This window comes from Perca fluviatilis, chromosome 4 (assembly GCF_010015445.1).
Source record: "Perca fluviatilis chromosome 4, GENO_Pfluv_1.0, whole genome shotgun sequence".
In the NCBI taxonomy this organism is placed as follows: Eukaryota; Metazoa; Chordata; class Actinopteri; order Perciformes; family Percidae; genus Perca; species Perca fluviatilis.
In genome coordinates this window covers 7,287,965-7,311,400 of record NC_053115.1, presented here as the reverse complement: position 1 = coordinate 7,311,400, position 23,436 = coordinate 7,287,965, and the positions used below count along the sequence as shown (strand labels likewise).

Genomic DNA, 23,436 nt, shown 5'->3' with positions numbered 1-23,436 from the left:
GCTGCTCTGCTCTGATAAGAGGTTATCAAGATGAAAGGAGGAGGCCAGGAATTACAGGCCCGCCGCTCACTGTCATACAGCAGCACAGACATACAGACATACACGCAGACCTACAGGACATTGCAGCATGTTTGTGGTTGTGCCACGTAACTTATAAACCTGCATAAACACACGCATAGACAGATAGACACACTCACACACACACACAGAACATGCCCGCTCTGTTGACGGTATCTCGACAAGCAGTTTGAGCTGACACTGGAACATCTTGTTGGACAGTTGGGAGGTTGTGTGAGCCTGTTGTAGCTGGGTGATGGATGGTTTTGTGTGTCACCAGTGGACTTTGGGGACAGCTTTCTAATTCCCAAGAAACAGGCTTCTGTGTAGGCGGTGGTCTTATCTCTGCAACGCAGGGCTGCAGTGACATACCCAGGAGAACTCTCCCTCACGCACACACACACACACACACACACACACACACACACACACACACACACACACACACACACACACACACACACACACACACACACACACACACACAAATTCAATCTGCCCTCTCCATCGTTCTTTAGTTTTACCCCCCTTTCAGTTACTTACATTTTTGGTAAAAAAAACAAAGGAAAAAAAAAACAGAAAAATTAGTTGATGGCTAGAGATTGGCACTCTAGGTTGGCACTATTATTTAGATATCATAGCATTTTATATTGCTGATTTTGTGTAATCTCAGTATTCTGCTGCACCTCTGACAGGCTCCACAGCACACAGATATGCAAACGCATGTAAGCATTACCTCAATGTATGTAACTGTAATTGCTTTTCTCTTTTTTTCACTTTCATAATTATTTGTTTTAAATTGTTTCACTTTAGTGCAGGTTCCTGTTTTTATTTCTCGTTGAACTTAAGTGTTTTGTTGATTGTTTTTAATATTGTCTTTTCTTTTCATCCATCTAGAATCACTATTTGTACATGTTAAATGTACAAACATGTACATGTTACAGTATGTTATGTATAATGTATTATATTTCTTTACGTCCATATCTGTGATATGTCCATGTCTGAAAAGTGATCTTAATTTACTTCATGGCATTATTCTACCCTCTTACCATCAAGTTGTCCCCTTTTATTTCCCCTTAAGTAGCTTTAATCATCTAATTCCACTTTTTCTGACAGCATCATGCTCTGTCTTAGCTTGTTTCAGCTCTATGTTGAAGCTTTATGATGGTTACACTGAGTGACAAATTCAAACCTATGACTACATGTCTTTTATGTCAGCATTATTACATCAAATGTTGTAGATGGGGTGCCTGGGTGGCTCACCTGGTGGGGCGCGCACCCATGTGCAGAGGTTTACTCCTCAAAGCAGCGGGTTCGACTCCAGCCTGCGGCCCTTTGCTGCATGCCATTCCTCCTCTCTCTCTCTCTCTCCCCTTTCATGTCTTCAGCTGTCTTATAAATGAAGGCCTAAAATGACCCAAAAAATAATAAAAAAAAATGTTGTAGATGACACGTTGGACAGCCAGTTAACTGTGGCAGCAATCATGAAGGCGGCAGGTCGGTAGGATTGTTCAAACAGTTGTATCATTTCATACACATTTCTCCAAAATCCATCCTGTCATATTTGGCACTTTTGAATTTAAAGAATTGAAAATACAGTTCTGTGGATTTTAACAATGTTTGACTGCACAGGATGAGTTTGCAATGACTGAGTATTGCTATCGTTGTTAATATTATAGAATTTTCCAATATATTTAAAAGTTTTAATGTGATATTTGTGTAAAGTTTTACTAAAGGTTTATAGGAAAATGTATTGTATTCTATGAAGGCAGGTACATTTAAAATGTTCAGGCTACTTATTGCTCAGATTGAGAGGAAAAGATGAAAAATCACAATGTGTGTAAATGGGTGTTTGAAACCGAACGTTCTCCCCGCTTTTCTGTGTATTTACTTTATATATTGAGCATGTTTGTTGAAAGAGATTGTAAGCAAAACCTCATGGTGGAAAGCATTCAACTAAATAAAGATAATAAAGATAATAATAATAATAATATATAGCTTCACATTTAGCTGAAAAACAGATTGTGAAAAACAATATAGACCTCCACAGCTCCAACAGAAAGGAAATCCTGTAAGATAGGTGAATCACCTGAGGCCTATACACCCCCCTAGTGGTAAATGAAGAAATGACCATTTACTTTAGATTTCATGGTAACTGATCTTTTTTTAAATAAAAAATGACTGTTTTATAGTGAAGTCAAACAAAGGCCGCCTATTCTTCAGTTTTTTTCCCTTTAATTAAAATAAATAAATGCACACTAGTAATCTTTTACATAATTGCCTCTCTGAAAATGTGGAGCAACAGTCTCAGGTCGAAGTAATAAATAAAGCTCATATTTGTGTTTTTATTTCTGCAGAACAATCGCCTACTTCTCTCTGTATTCTGTCGTGACTATCTATGTCTTTTTGCATTATTGGAGTGTTATGTTTTACATATAATTGTTTCTTTTATTCTGAAATCAGCTGTGCCTTTGGGTTGTGGTTGTAGACAGGACAGAGGTCAGCTAAGTGCCAACCAGACAAGCTGTATGGTACCTTCAAAGGCTGTTTAAAATACTGTAGTGGCACGTGTAGAGCTTAGGTAGCATTGGACACTTTCATTACCCGCTAAAATGCTACGTTTGCTTCACTGAGGAGATTTCTGAAATGTTGGTGGTTTAGAAACATAGGGTACATTGGCTGAAAATGACATATGGCGGGCTTTTAATTTAATTCGAAGGCTTTGAAACACCCTTGGGACTTTCATGTTAATACATTTTACGTAAAATATAATTGAACAGCTAATTGTAAATAAAAATTACATATTTTTTTTAAAGACTTACCGTTTGGGATAGTAAATAGTGAGACTCAGTATTTGTAACATTATGGCTACGGCCCTGATTAAAAACACTTTGGCCTACTGCTACCGGTCTTATAATACATCCATGAGTGATACTGAGACACACCTCAAATTACAGAAAAGGCAACATTCCGAAGAGCTCTTGAAGGCAGCAGCAGCAGCTGAAGCTCCGGTGGAAACAAACCACAACAGACATGAACGACAGAAAAAGTCCGGTTACACTGAAAATAATCCTCATAGGAAGCTCCGGGTAAGGTCGAGCTGATTCTTGTCTCTCTCTCTTTTAAAAAAAAAATCGAATTCCACCTTTTGTAAAGTTTCGATTTACTGCTCCGCCGACAGTTGTTTCACTTTCTTTTACTCCTTAATTTACTGTTAAGACTGAGGTGTTTCATTCTTATATTGGATATTTCCAAAAGGTGGTATTCAACGGTGCACTGAGAAGAAAACAAGGTCTCTGTAAGGAAAGAGAGATTTCAGTGTGTTGGTATCTTTAGGCCTACTTATATGTGTGTGTTTGCGCAGGGTGGGAAAATCCTCCTTCATGAACAGATATGTGAATCACCGCTTCAGCAACATGTACCGGGCCACGATAGGGACCGACTTCCTCTCCAGAACAGTCAACATAGAGGAAGACGCAGTCACCCTGCAGGTAGCTCCTCTGTCCACCTGTCCGGCTAAAGTGAATCACAACCATTAGTCCACGCAGGTACACTAATAGCCTACATGCTAATAGTACAGGGGGGATATAAATCTTCCCTTAGATCTGGGACACAGCGGGCACGGAGAGGTTCCAGTCTCTGGGTACGCCTCTGTACCGAGGAGCTCACTGCTGCATGCTGGTGTTTGATGTCACATCCAGAGCCAGTTTCTCTGCCCTGGTGGAGTGGAGGAAGGAGTTTCTGATCCAGGGCGAGCCTCAGGACCCATCCGGCTTTCCTTTCATTGTACTGGGCAACAAGACTGACCTGAGCAACCGGGAGGTCAGTTAGGGTGTCATCCTGTCATAAAGTATCAAAGAGATGTGAAGTAGTAACCACTAGGATTTAACTGGTGTATTTTGAAAGTTGATATGAGTAACAGCATTTTTACACTAAATTGTATACACAAATTCAATCAAACAGGCATTTATTTGACGGATTAAAGGTCCCATGGCATGAAAATTTCACTTTGAGGTTTTTTAATATTAATATGAGTTCCCCCAGCCTGCCTATGGTCCCCCAGTGGCTAGAAATGGTGATAGGTGTAAACCGAGCCCTGGGTATCCTGCTCTGCCTTTGAGAAAATGAAAGCTCAGATGGGCCGATCTGGAATCTTCTCCTTATGAGGTCATAAGGAGCAAGGTTACCTCCCCTTTCTTCGCTTTGCCCGCCCAGAGAATTTGGCCCACCCATGAGAGAGAGACATCATGGCTTTCAAACGAGCAAAGTGGCTGTTGGTCAAGGCCCCGCCAGTATTACAGTATTAGGGGACCACTAAGGTCTATATAAAAGAGGGGACCACTAAGGCCTATATTAAAGCATCCAAAGAGCACCATGTCATGGGACCTTTAATCGATTAATTGAGAATATAGTTGGCAGATTAATTAATAATAAATAATTGCTGCAGCCCAAGTCACAGCCAATACGGTATCCATTTTTAAATGAATACACATTTAACGGATCCTGCTACACTGTAGGGTTGCTTTAGTATGAGTTTTTATTACAAATTAAGTACAAAGTAAATTCCACTAACTGTGAGCTGTTCTGTAACACTACAATATTTGGCTTTTAGAATGTATTTTAAAAAGTACATGGTGGAAGTATTAACTTTCCAGTGCTGGGGGGTCACTGCTTTTCACCAAACATTTGTACAGCATACGTATGGTTTACATCTTTTATTATAGAACCAAATTTGTGCCTTTTTTATGTGCCCTGTGCTGTCATGTCAGCACTGTTTAATGGTTGTACTATCAATTGTCTTTCCTTGCAGGTGTCCGGCAGTAAGGCCTTGCAGTGGTGTGAGGAAATAGGAGCAGAATACTTTGAAGGAAGCGCAAAAGATGATCTAGATGTGGAAAAGCCATTCTTGAGAGCGGCTCAGAGCGGCTTGCAACAGGTGATTCAGTCAGTTTTTTTAAAAAAATTTTATCTTTATAGTATAAAGAAGGAATCAACATCTCTTTATGTTTAACATGTTTATTTTTTGATGATAAAAGATACATTACTCCCTACAGTACAAAAAACACACATTGGAAAATACAGGACATTTCCAGATAACCTGCGAACAGCCGAGAGAAACTCGCAACACCTGTGAGTGCTGAGAGCAGCACTCGTCCCAGTGTGGGAGGAAAAGTTCAGAGAGACCTCGGCACTGCTGATGATGACCTATCTAACGAGGGTGCAAAATAGTGACCCAGCAAAGGTACTGTGGAAGGAAAGGACACAATTGTATACCACGTGGAGAGAGGAACAAACTCATTAAATGTTTTTTTTTTCTTCTTTTTTTGAGAACCTTCAGCTTATGGTCTAACTTAAGGCATCACTACTAAAATACACGGCTTTTGCATGCATGTCTAGTTTTGTTCAACAGACACACTGACACACACAAAAATTATGAATGCATATGAAGAGAAACTTCATTTTTAGAAAGAAATTGGGAGAAACCACAAACAGAAACCAAGGTGCCAGCTGGAGAAAAGGCAGCAAGCGAAAACCTTGGCTCTGATCTTCCTGGCCGTTAACATCACAACTGAATCCGCCCTTACAAAGTAGATATACACTCATGTCTGGTGAGAAACCTCCTCCCTGTACAAAAATCTTGTATTGTAATAAACCTAGCAGTGACTCGGACTCCTACAGTGAATCAGCTTGACAGAAGCAAATTAGAACCATAAGGGACACTATATATATATTTATATATATATATATATATTTGTTTATTTTTAAGTAAAGACACAAAAGGCAATTAAGAGATGACCGACATGTAAAAACCGTTTGTTACAGGTAATTATATAAAAGGCCAAGATGTTTTGTTTGTTTGATTTATTCTTACTCTATGAACGAACTAATTTACAAGTGAGTACACTCTGGCTATGTAAGCTTTCGTCCCAAGGCATCCCCATTCAAAAGACATACGGGTTTACACGTCACAGTTAGCTTGCACACCATCTGTAGTCTGAAATACAGAGCCATGGAAGGAAAAAAATTAAAATTTATTAAATGGATTCACATACATCAATAGGATAGGGAAAATATGTCTACTTATATAATTTGCCATTCTAAAAATTAAAGAAGAGGTGAGACAGCACATTCATGAGCATAAAAAGAGCAGGATATCTGATTGGGATATTAGGGGAAACGTATGAAAAGATCTGATGTTATTTTCCTTATAGCCCATGAAATTCATGTTTGGCAAGCAAAGCAACACAAGCATAGGGTAGTAAACAAAGTAAAACTCTCCTCTCTCTGGGTCCACTTAAAAGTTTCCTTCAGTCTCAATAACCTGTGTGGTCTACTTGGAACAAATACAAGTCTCTCTCATTGTCATCTGTTAACAGCAAGAACATACAACCAACTGAATGAAGATTTTTAAAAAATATAGTGGCAACTTCAACATAGCCACCAATCTTCCCACAAACACAAACTATGGGGATGAACAACGGTTAAAAAAAGTGATGTTTTTAAAAATGCACACAACATACACATACACACAGGAGGAAAAAAAAAAAAAAAAAGCTTAAAAAATACAAAAATAAACTACACAAAAGATCTTCTGCATCATTGCTTGCTATTTTTTTGGGAAGATTTTGCAAGATTTTTGTGTGTGCTGCAAGTCTCAGTCCTAGCAAAGTCTGTCATTCATTCTCTACAAATCTCTTCGTCATTCTTTTTTGTCCACTTTGAAGTGTCGGCCACCAGTCCTCATCTTGGGGTAAAAAGCGCACAGTAATGACATTACCAGGAGACTTGAGTCCTGTATGATTAATACAGACTCCGTTCTCGATGAAGAAAATTTGTTTATGAGCAAAAAAAAAAAAAGAAAAAGAAAAAATGATGTCCTCTGTCATTGAGGACAAGTGCTTTATTTGTATCCATACCGATTTTTCCTCTCATCTAAACTAATGTCTCCCCAGCTTTTTTCAACACTGTACATCATTTTGTGTAGTCTCTCTCTACATCCCCCCCAGGATTCACAAAAGAAGAAAAAAAAGGTAACATTGCGCTCAGGCTCCCAGTTTGTGAAAGATGTAAATGCTTCTCTATACTGCTCAACTACTGAAACAAGCCAAAAATAGATGTTAAACGATGAAAAGGGATGTGACTGAAAAAGATAATGTGCTTCTAAGTTTGCGTTGCTCTAAAAATAGTACAACCAACAGAACGAGGAGGAAGGAGGGTTTTTATCTACAGAAAAATCTCTCAGATTGACTTTCATCTCGGCTTCATACGGTTGTTCTGCCTCCATTGCTGTCTTGCTCTGAGACTTGAGAATGGAGGATGAGATTAGGATGATGATGAGGAGGGGTGAAGGTCAGTCTTCCTGATAAAAGGACAGCGAGTGGAAAAAGGACAAAAGACTGGGAGGGGTCTCTGGGCAACCTCACTGGTCCGTTCTTGCTTTCTTTGGACCAGTAGCCTTACTGCAAGAGCACACATAAAACAGGAATAAGTATTGCATGTTTTGATCATCAGTGCCATGTTAATGTCCAGGCTGTGTGCACAGTATAAAACATGAATACTGTACTTACGTATCAGGAGAGGTGCCTGGTCTTTTGGGGGCTGGTTTTGCAGAGGCGGCATCTTTGCCAGATTCTACAAAGCAGATAAATGGTTAAAATATATAAATTTATCCAATTATGAATTGCACACTAATATTTGAGTTTTAGTTTGTGAATCTGTGTGCTCACCTTGCAGCCATCGAACTTGGGTGGCGGGACCGTAGCCCTTCTCATTTCGGGCGGCGATGCGGAAGATGATGGCTGGCTTGGTGGTGTAGTCGATGTGGGCGTTGGAGAGGCTGGACGACTGCACCAAGCAAGAGGGGTTGGGTCCACAGTACACGCGCATGAAGGCTAGCTGTGCTGGGGTGGAGGCCTTGGCTTCAGCTGTCTGGTTGCTCTGGATGGCCAAGTAAACAGAGTACTCGATGATCTTCCCCGACGTCACCGAGGGTGGCTCCCAGGTCAGGTGGGCACCATCTGGGCTCTGCAGAGAGACAATGAAGGATTACTACTCAATACCTGAAAGCATGGCGCACAAGATCAGCTGGTGTTATTGTCATGTTTAACAAACCTGTATGTTAAATCCACAACAAAACAAGGAAAATGGTTCTGCTGGTGCATTTACCTTGCTGATTTTGATGGCGCAAGGTGCCCCTGGGAAGCCTGGCAGGCAAGTCTTGAAAGCAGATATCTCTGAGAAAGATCCACGACCACAAGCGTTGATTCCAGCAACACGGAACTTGTAAGCTGTTCCAGGCTGCAGCTCCATTTTCTTCATCTGGCCGTAGTCTGGCATGATGCCAGAGTCATCCTACCAAACACAGAGAGACCGAGATGAGAGATGCATTGAGCACATCAACACTAACTTATATTCATCTAAGCGTGAAAGGAGCCTTCTGAGACACTTACATCTCCGTGAGAATCATCTCCTGGCATATAGAAGTGGGTGACAACCATATTTGTCACTTTAACAATTCCAACATCAAACCACTGATTCTCTTTTTTTACAACAGGCTTCACTGGAGTTGGCTGAGGGGCTTGCTTCTGTAAGAAAACAAAATTATACATGGTTACATTTCTCCTCTCTTTGACCTAGCTGAAAAAGCCAGATGTTGTACAATAACTCACCTCTCCCTCGATCCCATTGGCGACCTCTGCTAGAGCAGCGGCTGCTTGCAGCTTGGCTGGACTTGCCACCGAAACAGAGGGTGCAAATGTGCTTGATGGAGCGAGTGCTGAGTAAAAAAGGAAAAGTACAAAAAGGTTATTCTACTGTACAAAAAGACATTCAAAGTAACTATCAAAAAAAAGTGCTACAAGTCTCACTCTCAGCAGTAGTACGTGGCAGCAGTGACGCCACAGCACTGGTGACAGCGGCAGCCATCTCATTGTGTCCGTTGCTCTCGACAGAGGGGTCGTTGAGGCTGTCAGCAGGGGCGAGGCCTTCAGTAGGCAAGCTTGTGTCCATGGCAGCCTGCTGTGCAGCAGCCTGAGCCTCCTGCAGCTGCTGCTGCTGTTGGACCAGTGCTGCAAGCTCCTGCTGGGTCAACATGATGGGGATGTTGGTGGGTTGCTGGCTCTCTCCAGTGGAATTGCCCTCATCTGTAAACATAGAAAATATTTAAGAATTCATCCAACATGACAGCATCATGAGAAACTAAAATAATTGTGGAGGTTACAGTAGTTTGAGCCAGCTGCTACAGAGGACCATCCTGTTAATTGTGAGTTAATATAAATGTAGCTTTCCATGCCTTTTCCCCCCTTCAGACTACAGACAGAATAACTCACTGTTCAAAAAAAGCAAAACTAAGGGCCTGATTTACTAACACTAGCGCAGTTTGCGCTGCGTCTGTTTATGCGAGTTCGGTAATAGCGCACGCTATGCTTCCACATTTTGAGTAGTATTTATCAACCCTTACACCCATCAGGCAATCAGCGTCTTTCTCCGCCCACTATACTGTAAATTGCGCTGTAGCAAAGCGGTACTTGTGCTATGATATGGCTGAGTGCAGACTGCAATATTCCCACTGCTGATGCTATGACTGTTTGAAATGATCCTGATGCCAATATTTGTAATGTAGGGAGGAGTTTAACAACTGCTGGAATGGGATGTGAACGCTGAGTCGGAGATTCAATTTCATCTTTGATTTCTTCCAGTAACTCTAATATTGCATGGCTGCTTGATCTGTAACGCTAAATGATGTTGTGTTCACTGACAAAGTGTGATTCTTGTGTTTAAAAATATTTTCAGCCTCGCCTATGTCTTCGTCTTGCTCAAATTACTGTTGCCATTTCACCAGCGGCATAAAGGTCTACCAGGAAACTTCGATTGCGGCGGTTTAGACCTGCTTTTTAAAGAGCGGAGAATTTCCCCGCAGAATAGAGGCGCTCTTACTGACAGTCTTTGTAAATACCACGGAATATATAATTAGGCGCACTTTGCGCTTATCCTCCCACCTTTTTGGGTGGAACTCCCACTTTCCCCACGACCCTCCCACGAACGCATATTGAAAGCGCAACTTGTCTCTTCTCGCTCATGTGGTAGACAATCTGCGATTTTACCCAAGTGCGCCCTGTTTGTAAATATGCCGCATCGGTTACGTCAGTCTTTGCGACCAATTAGCGCCTGGAAACAGGCGCAAACGGCTTGATAAATCTAGCCCTAAGTGTGCAGAGAAATCTGACTGTACAGGACTATGGTTGAACTCACGCATTACGGCTTGCTGGGCTGCCTGGAGGACAGCCTGGATAGCGAGGGCCTGGGCTTCTTCCGTGGCTGCTGCCTGAGCAGCGGCTTCTGCCGCTGCAGTCACAGCCAGCTCCTCATCCGACAGCCCTGTCACCATGAGTGTGGCGCCCTGACCCTCAGACATCAGCTCTGAGGGAAGATTCAAGGCTGTAGATGTGGCGGCTTCTCCCTGAGAGAACACATTATAGGTCATATACACTTAATACATTTTCTTTGGGCATTTCAGCCTTTAATGGAAAGAACAGCTATACATGAAAGGGGATAGAGAGGGGGATGACATGCAGGAAAATCGTCACAGGTCGCACTCGAACCCTGGACCTTCTGCATCAAGGCATACGCCTCTATATATGTGCGCCTGCTCTACCAACTGAGCTAACCCGGCCACCACTTAATACATCTTTGATTAAATGGACTTTGAGCCAACGCTGACTTTGTGTGACATTAAACTGAATTTACCTCCACTTGTGTCTGCATAGCGGTGGCTCCCTCCACTGCAGGTGCAGCTTCTGCTGATGCCGTCTCATCAGTTTGCATAGGTTCCTCTGTGGAGCTGGGACTCACACCCTCTGTGATTGATGAGATCGACTAGAGTGGGACAAAGACAAAACATTGGTCACAATGGTAAATTATGTTTCTCTCACATAATGCCATCAGACTCAGACATGCAGCCTTAAGACAGACATCTGCTGAGATTACCAGGACTCAGCAGTGGTGGTTAGATCTTTTGTTAATTCTGGTGGTAAATTAGTGCATTTCTTACAGGTACAGATGGTCCAGGGGCTGGTGTAGACTGAGTGACCGTAGTGATGGCCCTGCCCTGGGGGGTGGTAACTATGCCCGTTGCTGCAGTAGAGGCCACTTCTGTGCTGCTGGTACCTTCTGCTCCCTCTTCTGTCTGCTGGGCTGCTGATACAAAAACACACTTTAAGTTTGACTTCATACCAATAAATTCATTTCCCAGTCAATTTAATTACAGTAAATGTGGGTATACCTGTGCCTTCGCCTGTCTCCATGCTGCAGGTGGCAGTGGTGGCTGTGTTGGTGGTCCCAGTTTCGTGTGTTTCACAGGGTGGGTTGGAGCAAACCGTCTGGACCTGGCCTGTTGCTGTGCTGGTCTGGTCGGTTCCCATGCTGGAGGTGGCTGTGGACTGGGTGTTGGTGGTCCCAGTTTCGTGTGTTTCACAGGGTGGGTTGGAGCAAACAGTCTGCACCTGGCCTGAAGCTGTGCTGGTCTGTTCGCTTCCCATGCTGGAGGAGGATGTGGACTGGGTGTTGGTGGTCCCAGTTTCGTGTGTTTCACAGGGTGGGTTGGAGCAAACAGTCTGCACCTGGCCTGAAGCTGTGCTGGTCTGTTCGCTTCCCATGCTGGAGGAGGATGTGGACTGGGTGTTGGTGGTCCCTGTCTCGTGTGTTTCACAGGGTGGGTTGGAGCAAACCGTCTGGACCTGGCCTGAAGCTGTGCTGGTCTGTTCGCTTCCCATGCTGGAGGAGGCTGTGGACTGGGTGTTGGTGGTCCCGGTCTCGTGTGTTTCGCAGGGTGGGTTGGAGCACAACTTCTGCACGGTGCTCGTCTGGCCTGCATTCATGTTAGATGACGACTGGGTGGCTGCGTTGGTGGCCCCTGTCTTGTGGGTCTCATACGGTGGGTTGGAGCAAACTGTCTTGACCTGGTCTGTCGCTGTGCTGGCCTGGTCGCTTCCCATGTTAGCCGATGCTGTGGTAGCTGTGTTAGTTGTCCCAGTTTCATGGGTCTCGCATGGTGGGTTGGAGCACATGCGCGGTGCAGACATGTTTGATGATGCAGTTGTGGCTGTGTTGGTTGTCCCCGTTTCATGCGTTTCACATGGCGGGTTGGAGCACACCTGTCCTACTCCAATTGCAGCAGAGGAGGTGGTGGCCGTGTTGGTGGTTCCTGTCTCGTGGGTCTCGCAGGGCGGGTTAGAACAGACCTGTCCTGCTCCAATGGTGGCAGAGGAGGTGGTGGCCGTGTTGGTGGTTCCTGTCTCGTGGGTCTCACAGGGCGGGTTAGAACAGACCAGGGTGACGGTCCCAGAGCCCTCTCCAGCTGATCCAGCCTCAGTGGAGCTGGGCTGCTCAGAGGTTGGTGAAGCCAGGATGGACACTGGCAAATCCTGCACTGGTTGAGCTTCTACACCACTGGGAGTTGTGATCAGAGTAACCTGGGTGGGCTGGTTCTGGGCAGAAGACAGTAAAGCAATTTAAATGAGTGTTTGCAACACGCACAAAAAGGAGAATCTTGAGATATTTTTCTCTCCATCATCAAACATGCACACACTACAAGACTTGAAAAAATTTGAGCATCACACACTACCGGATATTAAGATTATCGTGCCAGAGGAAGAAATGCACCACCTTACATGATCTCATGGGGAAGCAGATGTAAACAAAATGGAGACTGATTTGGAGCGACAACTTTCTTTCCAGCAGTAAAATACTCTTTAATGTCCTGATGACTTAAATGCTAAATACAACCTGAGGGGCATCAATCTACAGGCTCTTACCTGCACTGTCATGGTAGAGGAGGGCAACGTGGAGGCAGAAGTCAGGCTGGTTTGAGCAGTTGACACAGTTATGGCAGATGGGCTAATGACCTGGCTGGACAGTGTAGCGATGGTTCCCAATGTGGTGATGGGGGTGACCAGAGAGGCGTTGGAACTGTCCACCGTGCCTCCTGCCAGGCTTGAGGAGACTGTACCAGTGACAGTCCCAAGAGTGGTAACACCTGGAAGCCATTAATAACATAAATGTGATACAATAATAAATCATTGAAAACAAATCACAAGAACATTAACACAAGTTATTCTTACCAGTAGTCCCCTTGACAACCAGAGTGGTAACAGTGGGCTTAACAGCAGACACTGTCACTGGTGTAACAAGTCGAACACCGCCAACCGTGCTCATAGGCACAGTGCGCAAAATAGTGCCAGGTTGCCCAGGAGCGCCCTTCAAAACCACCTAAAAACAAGCAATTCACGATTAGTCTCCTCAGGTGCAACATACATGGGCAGCACAACAAAACAAAACTACTACACAAACAGTCAGTTTACCTGTGTCAGTCCCTGTTGGCCAGCTGCAGTGCCAAGTTTGGGCACTGCAGTGATGATTTTACCAGGAGTTCCAGTGGTCATCACCTTTGTGGTAAGGATTGTGATAGGCGTTTTCATGCCTGCACTGCTTGTCACACCTGCAAGGACAAAGCATGTATACCTGAAGTAAATTTTCATCTGATGACAAAGAAATATTAGACCTTTGATAAATAACACCTGCAAATAATTGTGAACATTTGTTTTCATTCATTCAATTGCCAAAAAATGTCAGGCCATTGCAGGAAACAATACATTATCACTACTTATGTTGTGGCATGCCATCACTGCTCATCTGGAAATTCAACCAGATGACAACAAACATCTCATTTGATTGAGATGTTAATCTGGTTCAGGTTTTGTTTAAACTCTGAAAATTGTAGGATTACTTATTTTGTTGTACTGTTCTCAGTCACAGATGTGCAGGCTGTTGTAGAGCTGGGCAATATATCGATATCGTTATACAAGACTAGATATCGTCTTAGATTTTAAAGGTTGTAATATAGCTTAAGTGTTGTCTTTTCCTGGTTTGAATGGCTGCATTACAGTAAAATGTCATTTTCTGAACTTACCAGACTGTTGTAACGGTTCTATTATTTGCCTTTACCCACATAGTCATTATATCCACATTCCTGATGATTATTTATCAAAAATGTCATTGTGTAAATATTTTTTGAAAGCACCAATAGTCAACACTACAATATCGCTGTGGTATCGATAGAGGTATTTGGTCAACAATATCGTGATATTTGATTTTCTCCATATGGCCCAGCCCTAGGCTGTTGTGATATGTAGTTGTGACATGAGTAAACGTGAGTTTAGACCTGTGGCAAAAGATGTTATTTTTAATTATGATAACAAAAACAAAACAATTCATAAGATTGTCAACCTATTAATTCTACAAGGGAAATTTCATATCCATAAAGCTAAATGTTCTAAATCTTGGCCAGCTATTACTCACTTTAGAATTGAATTTCGGAATTTTTGAGTCTATGCAAATTATTAAGAATAGTGTTTCTATAGCTGTTGTACTGCAATATTTTTTTTCAAGGAAATGTGATTATATAGCCTACATTCCATTTCACCTTTTCTTTGTATTGTATTTTCTGTAATTTTGTATCTGTCATTTTTTACCTTCTCTTTTCTTTGTGTATTGAAGTGCCTTTCTTCTTGAGTTTTATTTGTTTTTATCATGATGTAAGGTTGTAATGTTCACTGGATGGAAATTAATCTTTTATATATATTTTGTAAGTACGATGCCAAATTGTTCCAACACTTTTTGTAAAACATTTGTAAAAGTATGCAAATAAAGTATTAAAAAACTAAAAGACCTGTGGCTCCAGGCTGGGTCATGATGGCCGACATGGGGATGGTCTTAATTATGGTGGTGCCCTGCTTAGTGGTGGAGGGAGAGACACCGCTGATGTTCAGTATAGTGGGCTTGTTTCCTGTGCCTCCTGCCTGGGAAGTGGTGATGATGGTTGTGGGCTTGCCATCTGCGGAGGTCACTAGTTTCAGGATGGTGCCAGCTGGGAGGGGACCCTTTGTCTGGGGAGAGTCACATGTTATACACACACCATTTGGAGAAATATACCTGGTGCCTGTCTCAGGAGTTTTAAGCTACCTCCTGTTTTTGTCCTGCACTCATGCAGATAGCTGACCTGTATGATCTGTGTGAGAGGGTTAGTGGAAGCCTGGCCTGTGATAGCTGATGTCTGCACTGGCTTGGTTTGTACCACAGACATCATCTTGCCAAGGTTGGAGATCTGCCGACATAGGAGAGAGACTCAAGTTCATGAGTCACCAGAAAACATTGGACAGCACAGGGAGTTCAGTGGGATGGTGGACCACTGGTAGCTTTACAAATCATTTAAGCCCTAACTGAGTGCCAGTCATGCAGATCACTAACATCATGCTCCCCGTTTTCTTACTAGAATTCTCCAACAGTCACTGTAGGCCAACCTTTACTCCCTCCCCCACTGGTTCAAACTCAGTGCATGTTGACAAAACAGACCTGCACGATAAATTGTTATTAAAAAATAAATAAATAGCGATCTCGATTCATCCCCGTTTGTGATTTATTTTTTAAATTACTTACATTAGATTTTTTTTCTCCAATTAATTTATTGAAAGCATTTGACATTGACATGTTTTAATTATGTAAAGACATGTTCAAGGAGTTCAGATAGAGGGTGTATCAGGGCCATATTTAGTTCAATGTGTTATGTCACTATTTTTGGTAGGCTACTGTACCAATGGCCGATATAGATATATAGATAGATAGATATATAAACAAAAAAAAAAAAAAACACACCCTTCAACCATGTTATGAGTGTTGGCATTGCATAGTTTGTCCACCAGAGGGTGTCTACAACATCCCTGTTGGCAACACTCGTGTTTAACCCTTTAAGTTTCATATCTTACGTTTGTATTTTTATACATTTTATTTATCAGAACTTTAATATATTTTGATGTTCCTCTGTTCTGTTGTGACAATAAAACAAACAAGTATAGTTTTTAAACTGCATTATATTATTTTAGTGAGGACTAAAAAAAAAAAAAAAAACTACAAATAACTAATGTTAGGGAAATCAGTTTTGTAACGAGTTTCTGGAGATATATATATATATATATATATATATATAAAATCCTTTATCGGTCGGGCTCTAGCCAGTACGTACTTTATTTTCTTTATTCATTGAAGCCTCTATGTTTACAGGCTTGTGGTGATGCGCAATGTGCTATAGGTGCCAAAAAACAAACAAAAAAAAAATCAGTTTGGTACTGCCAATTTGTTTTGTCATGGTTCATGTGTACAATAAACATTATATTTCGTGAGAAAAAAAAAATCGTGGCAGAGAATCGTGATATCAATTCTAAGCTAAAAAAAAATTGTGATTCATATTTGACCCCCGAATCGTGCAGGCCTACAAGACATAACACACAAACAACCCATAATTTACAGCATGTATGTGAACGCACCAAAGGGTGATCTTAGAGGTGTGTGTACCAGTATCATATTGTGCTACAGAAGAGTCCTGCTTTCTTACCAGAGTGCCACTGCTGCCCATGGTGAGAGGACTCTTGACCAGGGTAATGGTCTTGGTGACTCCTCCTACCACAGTGGTTACCACTTGGGCCTGCTGGGCCACTGTGACTGCACCAGACTTGTGCACAGTGATGATGGGTCTGGTGTTGGTGGGGGAGGATGCAGTTGCTGTGCCCACCTGGGCTGCAGCTGTTTTCAGCATCCGGGTGGCCGGGTTACTGACCTGCAAGCACAACATTATTTTCAGAACTGACCTGTAACAGAATGCACACAATGTTAGTAATGAGAATGTTTAGTGAGATCTGTACCATGACTGGAGAAGCCATTTTCATTGTGGTTGTGCCAGGCGAAACGGCTACTGTTTTGAGAATGGTGGCACCTGCAGGAACATTGAGGACAGTGCCTGCAGAGGGCGGGATCTTCTGTGTTGCTGCAGCTGCTGCAGCTAAAGCTGCCATGCCACTCATCTGAGGGCTGCTCCCAATTGGCTGGAAAAAAAGAAAAAACATTTTGGCACATTTAGTCATCTGACAATTATATATACATCACGCAAAATCCTCAACATGATAGAAAATTGCTCATACCGATCCTTGGGTGGTCTGGGCAGGCACTACCATTCGGACACCTGGTGGAAGGGATGTCACAGTGACAGGGGATTTCCCAGGCTGGCTGGGGCGGACTGTGACAACAGATGTGCCTGTGGCAGACTGTTGAGCTGCAACCTTCAAGACCGCTGTAACAAAAGGGAACCGATGATGAGACTTTATGTGCAGCGTTTTTGGAGTTGTTGATGTTCCTGGTGTAGTGACAACAATGGACATGGAAGAGTTGGAAAAGAGGAATCATTGGTCACTAGTGTAATACCTGTCTGGGGTAGGCTCTGAGCAGAGAGGGCTGCAACAGCCGGTGAGGGGCTCTTTGGAGAGTTCACAGGCTGCACGGGGGTGGCACTCATGGCTGGTGAGGCAGGAGTTGCAGGGATGTCATATTTCTGCAGCTGTAGTAAGTAGGTGTCAGCAGTTGAGACAGCGCCCCAGCTCACCTCAAGAGAGTTTGTGTTGGCACGGACTAACTGCACCCTTGCAGGGGCGTGTGGACGCTCTGGTGTGTGTGTGTGGGGGGGGGAAAGAATAAATGTAACAACAATTTACACTAAATTGTCAATCTAAATTATAAAACCATGTTACAGCACACCTACCTGTTTCGAGGTACCAGAGGTCTTTACAACAGACTTGGTTGTTCCAAGCTTTACGATAACCGTCACGGCCGCTCCAAACATAGAGTCTGGAATTGATGGCTACAGCACAGTGGCCAGCACGGGCCCTAGGGATGTTGTCTTCAAGAGTATCCATCAATACTGTCTCCCAACACATGGAGTCTACAGACACACATATGGTACAAAAATAAATATCAGTGAAGCCAATTTCACTCAAAACGTTTTGATTTTTTGGGACATTTTCTGCCTTTATTTTGTCAGGACAGCTGAAGACATGAAAGAGGAGCGAGAGGGGGGGAATGACATGCAGCAAAAGGCCACAGGTTGGAGTCGAACCCGGGCTCGCTACGTTGACGAGTAAACCTTTATATATGGGCGCCCGCTCTACCAACTGAGCTATCTGGGCGCCCTACTCAAAACTTTTCAAAGTGAAATATAGTGTAATAAATAGAGTTAGACAAACCTAGATTTAGGCAGGCAAGAGTGTTTGTGCACTTCCACTCCTTCTCGTGTGTGGCCACTTTGACATCATCCATTACCAATGGAACCCATCCTCCAAAAACATACATCCTGCACATTGAGGAAAGGAAAATCAGTGAGATGCTGCTACCAAGCACAGCCTGTTCTTCTGGGAATTCAAACATGATTAAATACAACATTTTATATGTTATTGCTTAGGTGCAGTAGTTGTCTCACTTGTTTGTGATGGTAGTGGCAGAGTGCAGACTTCTGGGGAGCGGTGCTGTCCCGCTTACTGATGGTTTGTTCCATGTCAGGGTATCTGTAGACAATGACCAGCAGTAGGATGTTATACAAGAGCCCCCATGCATTCTGACATGCAACCAGATTAATTAAAGTACCATAGGTAAGGCAAATTCTCACAGATCATTGTCAAACACTTTTTATTCTCTCTCCTCCCTTTGGCCTGATTGGGTGAAAATAGCAGCACTGTCTCTGAGTGGCCCAAGCTAGGCCATTCATAATTTTTGTACTCACATTTTTAGAAACCTACCAATATCAAGTGTCCACAGATCTCCAAGGCGGCAACCACTCATCCCTCCATAGATTATGAGGCGAGATTTCCTGCTCGTCTTTTCTGTATACACCACAGCAGTGTGACTCTCACGGGGAGGAGGCAGAACTCCATATGTGATTGGAATATCCCATCCAACCACACTGGAACCCGCACGAAGCTCAAGTGTGTACAGATCATTTAGGTATCTGAGAATGAAAAACAGACAGAAGTCACACTCATGTTGCTTGTTGAATTAGAAACCCACGTGCTTTAAAAGGGCCCCGCTGGTAAAACCTCTGTACCTGGGAATGTTGTTTTTTGGGTCCTCGCTGTCATTGGCTAGTCCACCAAACAGATAGCATTTGTTGCCAACCAGGGAAAAACTGTGGCCAAGACGAGGACAAGGAGGGGGGCCATTCTTCGGGTTTTTTGCTTTCAACTTTTTCCATTCCCATCTGCTGGCCTGTAAAATAAAATGCAAACATACAATGTTACAACATATAAATTGATTAGGTCATAGCACAAGCTGTAAAAAAACACCAGTTGACCTCATTCCCTATTCTGACAAGGATTGATAAGGATTTTGTGTCAAAAACATGACTAACAGAAACAAAGCATACTTATAACTTAAACTGAGTGTAACCTTTGCAATTAGGAAAATAAAAACATGTTTTTGGCATAGTGCACTTGTCAGAAGCAGAATAACTTGTGATAATTGAAGTTATATGCTTCCTTAGACTGCTCCTTCCTCCTCAAAATGTGACTTCGCCATAGTTTTTAAAAGCAGCTGCTGAGTAGTATTTAGCCAGTGACTGGAACTTGGTGAACCCTCTGAATTTTGTAAATCAATTCTGAATTATTCAAGAAAGAAATCACCATGCATCTAAGAATAAATTTTTTTCCTCACACTTAACAGTTATTCAAGGAAGACATTGTGAAATGGGGTTGGACTGAAACCTTTGTACTGCATTAGCCATTTACTAGTTATTTAATTCTAAAGTGCGCGGTTAGAATTAACAGACTCAATGGCACCACAACAACTAAGCAAAACACCTTCCAGTCTTTATTTGATAAATCAGGATTCATTTTTGCATTTAACTGCGTTCAATCACTGCATGGAGCATATTCACAGCAACGAAAGCTACAAAGATGTAATAACATGTTTTATTTGCCTGTTTCTGCGATTAATGTAATGTAAACAACTACACTTTCACTTATGCCATGTATTTTCAAACTCCTTTTCTACATCAATCTGATGTAGACAGTCAAGCTCAAATATAGTCATGCAAAAGTGCAGAGATAATGTCCCAGTTTACAATATGAGCAGGACAGCTCACATGTAAAATGTTTGTTTGTATTGTAAACATATTCGACCCCGTTTTATGCTTACATTAGCTACAATAACACTTATGAAATATATCTAAATTAACTGAATGCATCACACACTTAATTCAGAAACATTGCATTATCTTAATGTGCAAATTAAACACAAAAATGGGGGTTATTTTGCATAGACAAATTACCTGTAGTTCATAGAGATCGTTGCTGTACTTTCCATACTCCACCATGCCACCGAATACCAGCAATCTTGTGCCATCACAGACAAAACCATATGCAGCACAACCAGGGGGAATATCACCACGGACCGCTGGGATAAACCACTGGTTTGTTGCTAGAAATAAAGCACAATTGACAGTGACGTTCAGTTGAGGCTTACTCATATCAAATCATTCATATTATTAAGGAAGCTTATGTCATGACCTAAACATGACTGTAAATTCCTGACTAGTATATCCTCTAAACAACTCTCTTATTAACATTAGAACAAAAAAACCCAAATCTGCATTTACGTTTGGGATACATAAGGCAAATATGCTGAATTTGTCTGTTCTTATTGGTTAATGTGCAGGAAATTGGAGCAGAGGATGTCGTTAAACCAACCAGCATCATCCATTTTATTTTAGCCCGCCTTTTTCAACGTGCATTAACACCCTTTCTCCAGCAGATGGGGCCGCATTTAAATCAGACATGGACCCGATTGGCCTGCTGAGGCCTGGACCCATGGCTATACCTACTTAGTTCTGCACATCACGAACCAATCTTCAGAAATAAAATATAATCGTTTTAGGTACACAATGTGAAAACGCTAGGTTTATTTTTTTCACATGTGCAGATTTGTTAAGTAAAACATTATGCTTGGTGCAAACAAATATCAGTAAAGTTCTACATGCAGAGTTAATCTTACCAGTGTTGTATACATGTAATTCGTCCACAATCCCTTCGTTTCCACCGCCAAAGACAACCATAAGCTCCTTTATAGCTACAGCTCTGTGTCCATGCCTGGGCCGGGGAACGGGACCGGACCATCCCAGGACCCGTTTCCACCGCGGCTGCAGAACCGACGCCATGGTCCCAGACACCGCGGAGCCAGGGGCAGACATGATTTCTGGCAGAGAGAATAATAAAAGGCACATTTGTCTTAACTGCTGGATTAATCGTGATATTTCCCCGTTAAGGACAAAGAAACTCCTCATCAGGATCGACCGTGAACTGTAGCTAACTTTTGTAAACAGTTTAAGCGGTTGTAGCAGCTGAAAGAAAATAGTTAGCTTTGATTAATGAACACATTCAATTAAAAAAAAAAATACCGAGTATACGGGTTTCGAGCAGCTGCTGGTTTGTAACCCTTCATATAGATTTGACGTTGCAGTTGTGCAGTTTTTCATACACCTAAGTTTTGCCATAGTTGTTTCTTACCATTGAATTCAATCCATGGAAGCAGCCATCTTGTAACCAAACAAACCCCGCTAACGCTATTGCCAGGCTGAAAAATGGCGGAAGCGAAATGAAAAAGAAAAATAGATAATAGCTAGTCAACCTTACCAGCAAAGAAATACACTAAATTAAAAACAAATTCAATGAGCTAGTAGCGGGTCAACAAAGCATAACGATACATAGTTTCAACACAAACGTAATCCACAGTTAAAACTGTTAGCAGGAGTCGGCTATTTTCATGCTTCTCTGGGAGTCGCCATATTGTAGCTAACAAGCTTAGCATTGTCTGCAATCCCTTTAGCGTATTTATTAACAATACAACGATATTTGAAGCTTACTTTAACAGTTGCAACAGTGTGAGAACCAGTTGCCCTAACTCCCATCGAACAACGTATTGAAATTTACTAAAAATGAAAGCCCAGTCGTAGTATCCAAATTGATTCTAACGTTAGCTACACTCAGTTAGCTAGCACTAGCGTCTAGCTAGCTAGCTGCTCAACCTAATTTGCCAAAGCTAACAGCGTTAGCTACACGGCTGGCATCTGTCAATGCGTCGCCACATTTTACAGTTAAATGCAATGTTATTGCATTTTATTTTGACATGCATATTTTACCTGATACAAATGAGGCTGCAACAGCACTCTTAAAACGCAGCTAAACTGAGTTAAACTGCATAAACGGAGTGTTATGATGTTTCATGCCGTCTCTGGAAGCAGCCATCTTTTCGACAATCGGCCTAGTTCTACAGCTCCCACAAGAAAAATGGCCGGGCGGTATGCCACAACAAAACACAACAAACCGAAAAAGGCGCAAATATTTCAGAATTTAACTTACTTATTTCGATGCAGTAATTGCAAAAACACTGGTATGTGGTCGTATCTTGCGGCAATAATCCAAATTCATTCGATTTTTGAAGAAGTATTCCCTCTCATGCCTGCCTGGAAGCTGCCATCTTCTTGACAACCAGAGGCGGAGGAAAATGGAAGAGAGTTGGCGTCACCCAAAGTAAACATGGCGACAGAGAACCGCTCGCTAACGTTTTCCGAGAGAAATGTATGAACGTTTTGGTATTTGCCACTGTAAATAAGCGAACGATGATCTGTATAGCGAGGTGCTTTAAATAGCACTTGAAACCTATTTAAAGTAAACACATCACGAGTTTTAGAAAATTATAACAAGTTGCACTAGGCTTATTGTCCCTTACTAAAGATGGCGACATCTGTGCTGAAACCATTTTTCTTTTAATATTGTGGGGGACGCTAATTTTATTCCGATTTAAACCTACTTAGATATGCATATACATGCACAATAATAGTGTACGAGCACTAATTTATGGATTTAGCGCTCACACTACAGTTGCCACGCCCACACCCACCATTAGTACGTGCGCCCTCCACTGAAACAAGTACTACTATCGACATCAATTAACAAATCGTCCCTCTTAATTTTACTGTAACATGTCCAGACACATTTCTCTGCTGGAATCACGCTGAAAAGACAAGAAAATGCTCTAAAATGTGGAAGTTTTGGAAGATTATTCAACTTCTTAATCAAATTTTGGTTTGTGGAAATATAGCCATGTGTTTTTGCCAGCAAACTAAATACAATATTCCCCAATAAGGGTACTTTAAAACTCTTCGCTTCTTTAATACAAACGGAATTACCAAATGCACAATCTAATTAAGCTAGGAATGAGAAATTAGGAACATTATTGTGCAATACGGGGATGTGGGTTTAGATTTAACACATTTGCAGGATCAGCATCCATAAGGCCTAACTGGAAGACTATTAAGCTCCGTCTCTTATTTACAGAACTTAGGAAAAACTTGAACTAAAATGTAAACCACATAGCCTATTATCACATAACACACATATTTATTATTATTATTATTATTATTATTATTATTATTATTATTATTATTATATACGT

General features: G+C 42.1%; 2 protein-coding genes across 4 annotated transcripts; one reads left to right on the top strand and one right to left on the bottom strand.

Annotated features, from left to right (window-relative positions):
- The first annotated feature begins 732 nt into the window (after nucleotides 1-732).
- Nucleotides 733-5,727, top strand: si:dkey-13a21.4 (uncharacterized protein LOC494576 homolog). 2 transcript variants are annotated; one of them, XM_039797598.1, is made up of 6 exons: nucleotides 733-782; nucleotides 3,015-3,146; nucleotides 3,422-3,548; nucleotides 3,661-3,879; nucleotides 4,868-4,993; nucleotides 5,112-5,198. In XM_039797598.1, the coding sequence occupies exons 2-6, from the start codon at nucleotides 3,091-3,093 to the stop codon at nucleotides 5,196-5,198; spliced, it is 615 nt and encodes a 204-aa protein (XP_039653532.1). In that variant the 5' UTR covers nucleotides 733-782; nucleotides 3,015-3,090. The 2 variants fall into 2 exon arrangements, with proteins under 2 accessions (XP_039653532.1, XP_039653533.1); XM_039797599.1 differs by lacking the exon at nucleotides 733-782 and having other exon boundaries at nucleotides 2,998-3,146; nucleotides 5,112-5,727.
- Nucleotides 5,058-22,494, bottom strand: hcfc1a (host cell factor C1a). 2 transcript variants are annotated; one of them, XM_039797595.1, is made up of 28 exons: nucleotides 22,341-22,494; nucleotides 20,977-21,177; nucleotides 20,255-20,403; nucleotides 19,034-19,194; nucleotides 18,729-18,937; nucleotides 18,413-18,497; nucleotides 18,180-18,286; nucleotides 17,699-17,878; nucleotides 17,365-17,601; nucleotides 17,085-17,233; nucleotides 16,809-16,988; nucleotides 16,502-16,723; nucleotides 15,113-15,217; nucleotides 14,783-14,999; nucleotides 13,416-13,552; nucleotides 13,176-13,323; nucleotides 12,870-13,090; nucleotides 11,339-12,542; nucleotides 11,108-11,253; nucleotides 10,804-10,932; nucleotides 10,309-10,516; nucleotides 8,925-9,200; nucleotides 8,727-8,833; nucleotides 8,508-8,642; nucleotides 8,224-8,409; nucleotides 7,785-8,082; nucleotides 7,626-7,689; nucleotides 5,058-7,517 (listed from the first exon to the last, which is right to left on the bottom strand). In XM_039797595.1, exons 2-28 carry the CDS (start codon nucleotides 21,170-21,172, stop codon nucleotides 7,478-7,480), a joined length of 5,496 nt encoding a protein of 1,831 aa, XP_039653529.1. In that variant the 5' UTR covers nucleotides 21,173-21,177; nucleotides 22,341-22,494; the 3' UTR covers nucleotides 5,058-7,477. The 2 variants fall into 2 exon arrangements, with proteins under 2 accessions (XP_039653529.1, XP_039653530.1); XM_039797596.1 differs by having other exon boundaries at nucleotides 11,108-11,250.
- Nucleotides 22,495-23,436: the final 942 nt, after the last annotated feature.

Excerpts from the sequence above, each read along its gene's own strand:
- si:dkey-13a21.4 (XM_039797599.1), top strand. The coding sequence starts at position 3,091 with ATGAACGACAGAAAAAGTCCGGTTACACTGAAAATAATCCTCATAGGA. Across the intron at positions 3,549-3,660 it reads AAGACGCAGTCACCCTGCAG|ATCTGGGACACAGCGGGCAC; the intron begins GTAGCTCCTCTG and ends ATCTTCCCTTAG. Across the intron at positions 4,994-5,111 it reads CTCAGAGCGGCTTGCAACAG|TACAAAAAACACACATTGGA; the intron begins GTGATTCAGTCA and ends TACTCCCTACAG.
- hcfc1a (XM_039797595.1), bottom strand. The coding sequence starts at position 21,172 with ATGTCTGCCCCTGGCTCCGCGGTGTCTGGGACCATGGCGTCGGTTCTG. Across the intron at positions 15,000-15,112 it reads CTCTCACACAGATCATACAG|ACAAAGGGTCCCCTCCCAGC; the intron begins GTCAGCTATCTG and ends GACTCTCCCCAG. Across the intron at positions 8,083-8,223 it reads GCGCCATCAAAATCAGCAAG|AGCCCAGATGGTGCCCACCT; the intron begins GTAAATGCACCA and ends GTCTCTCTGCAG.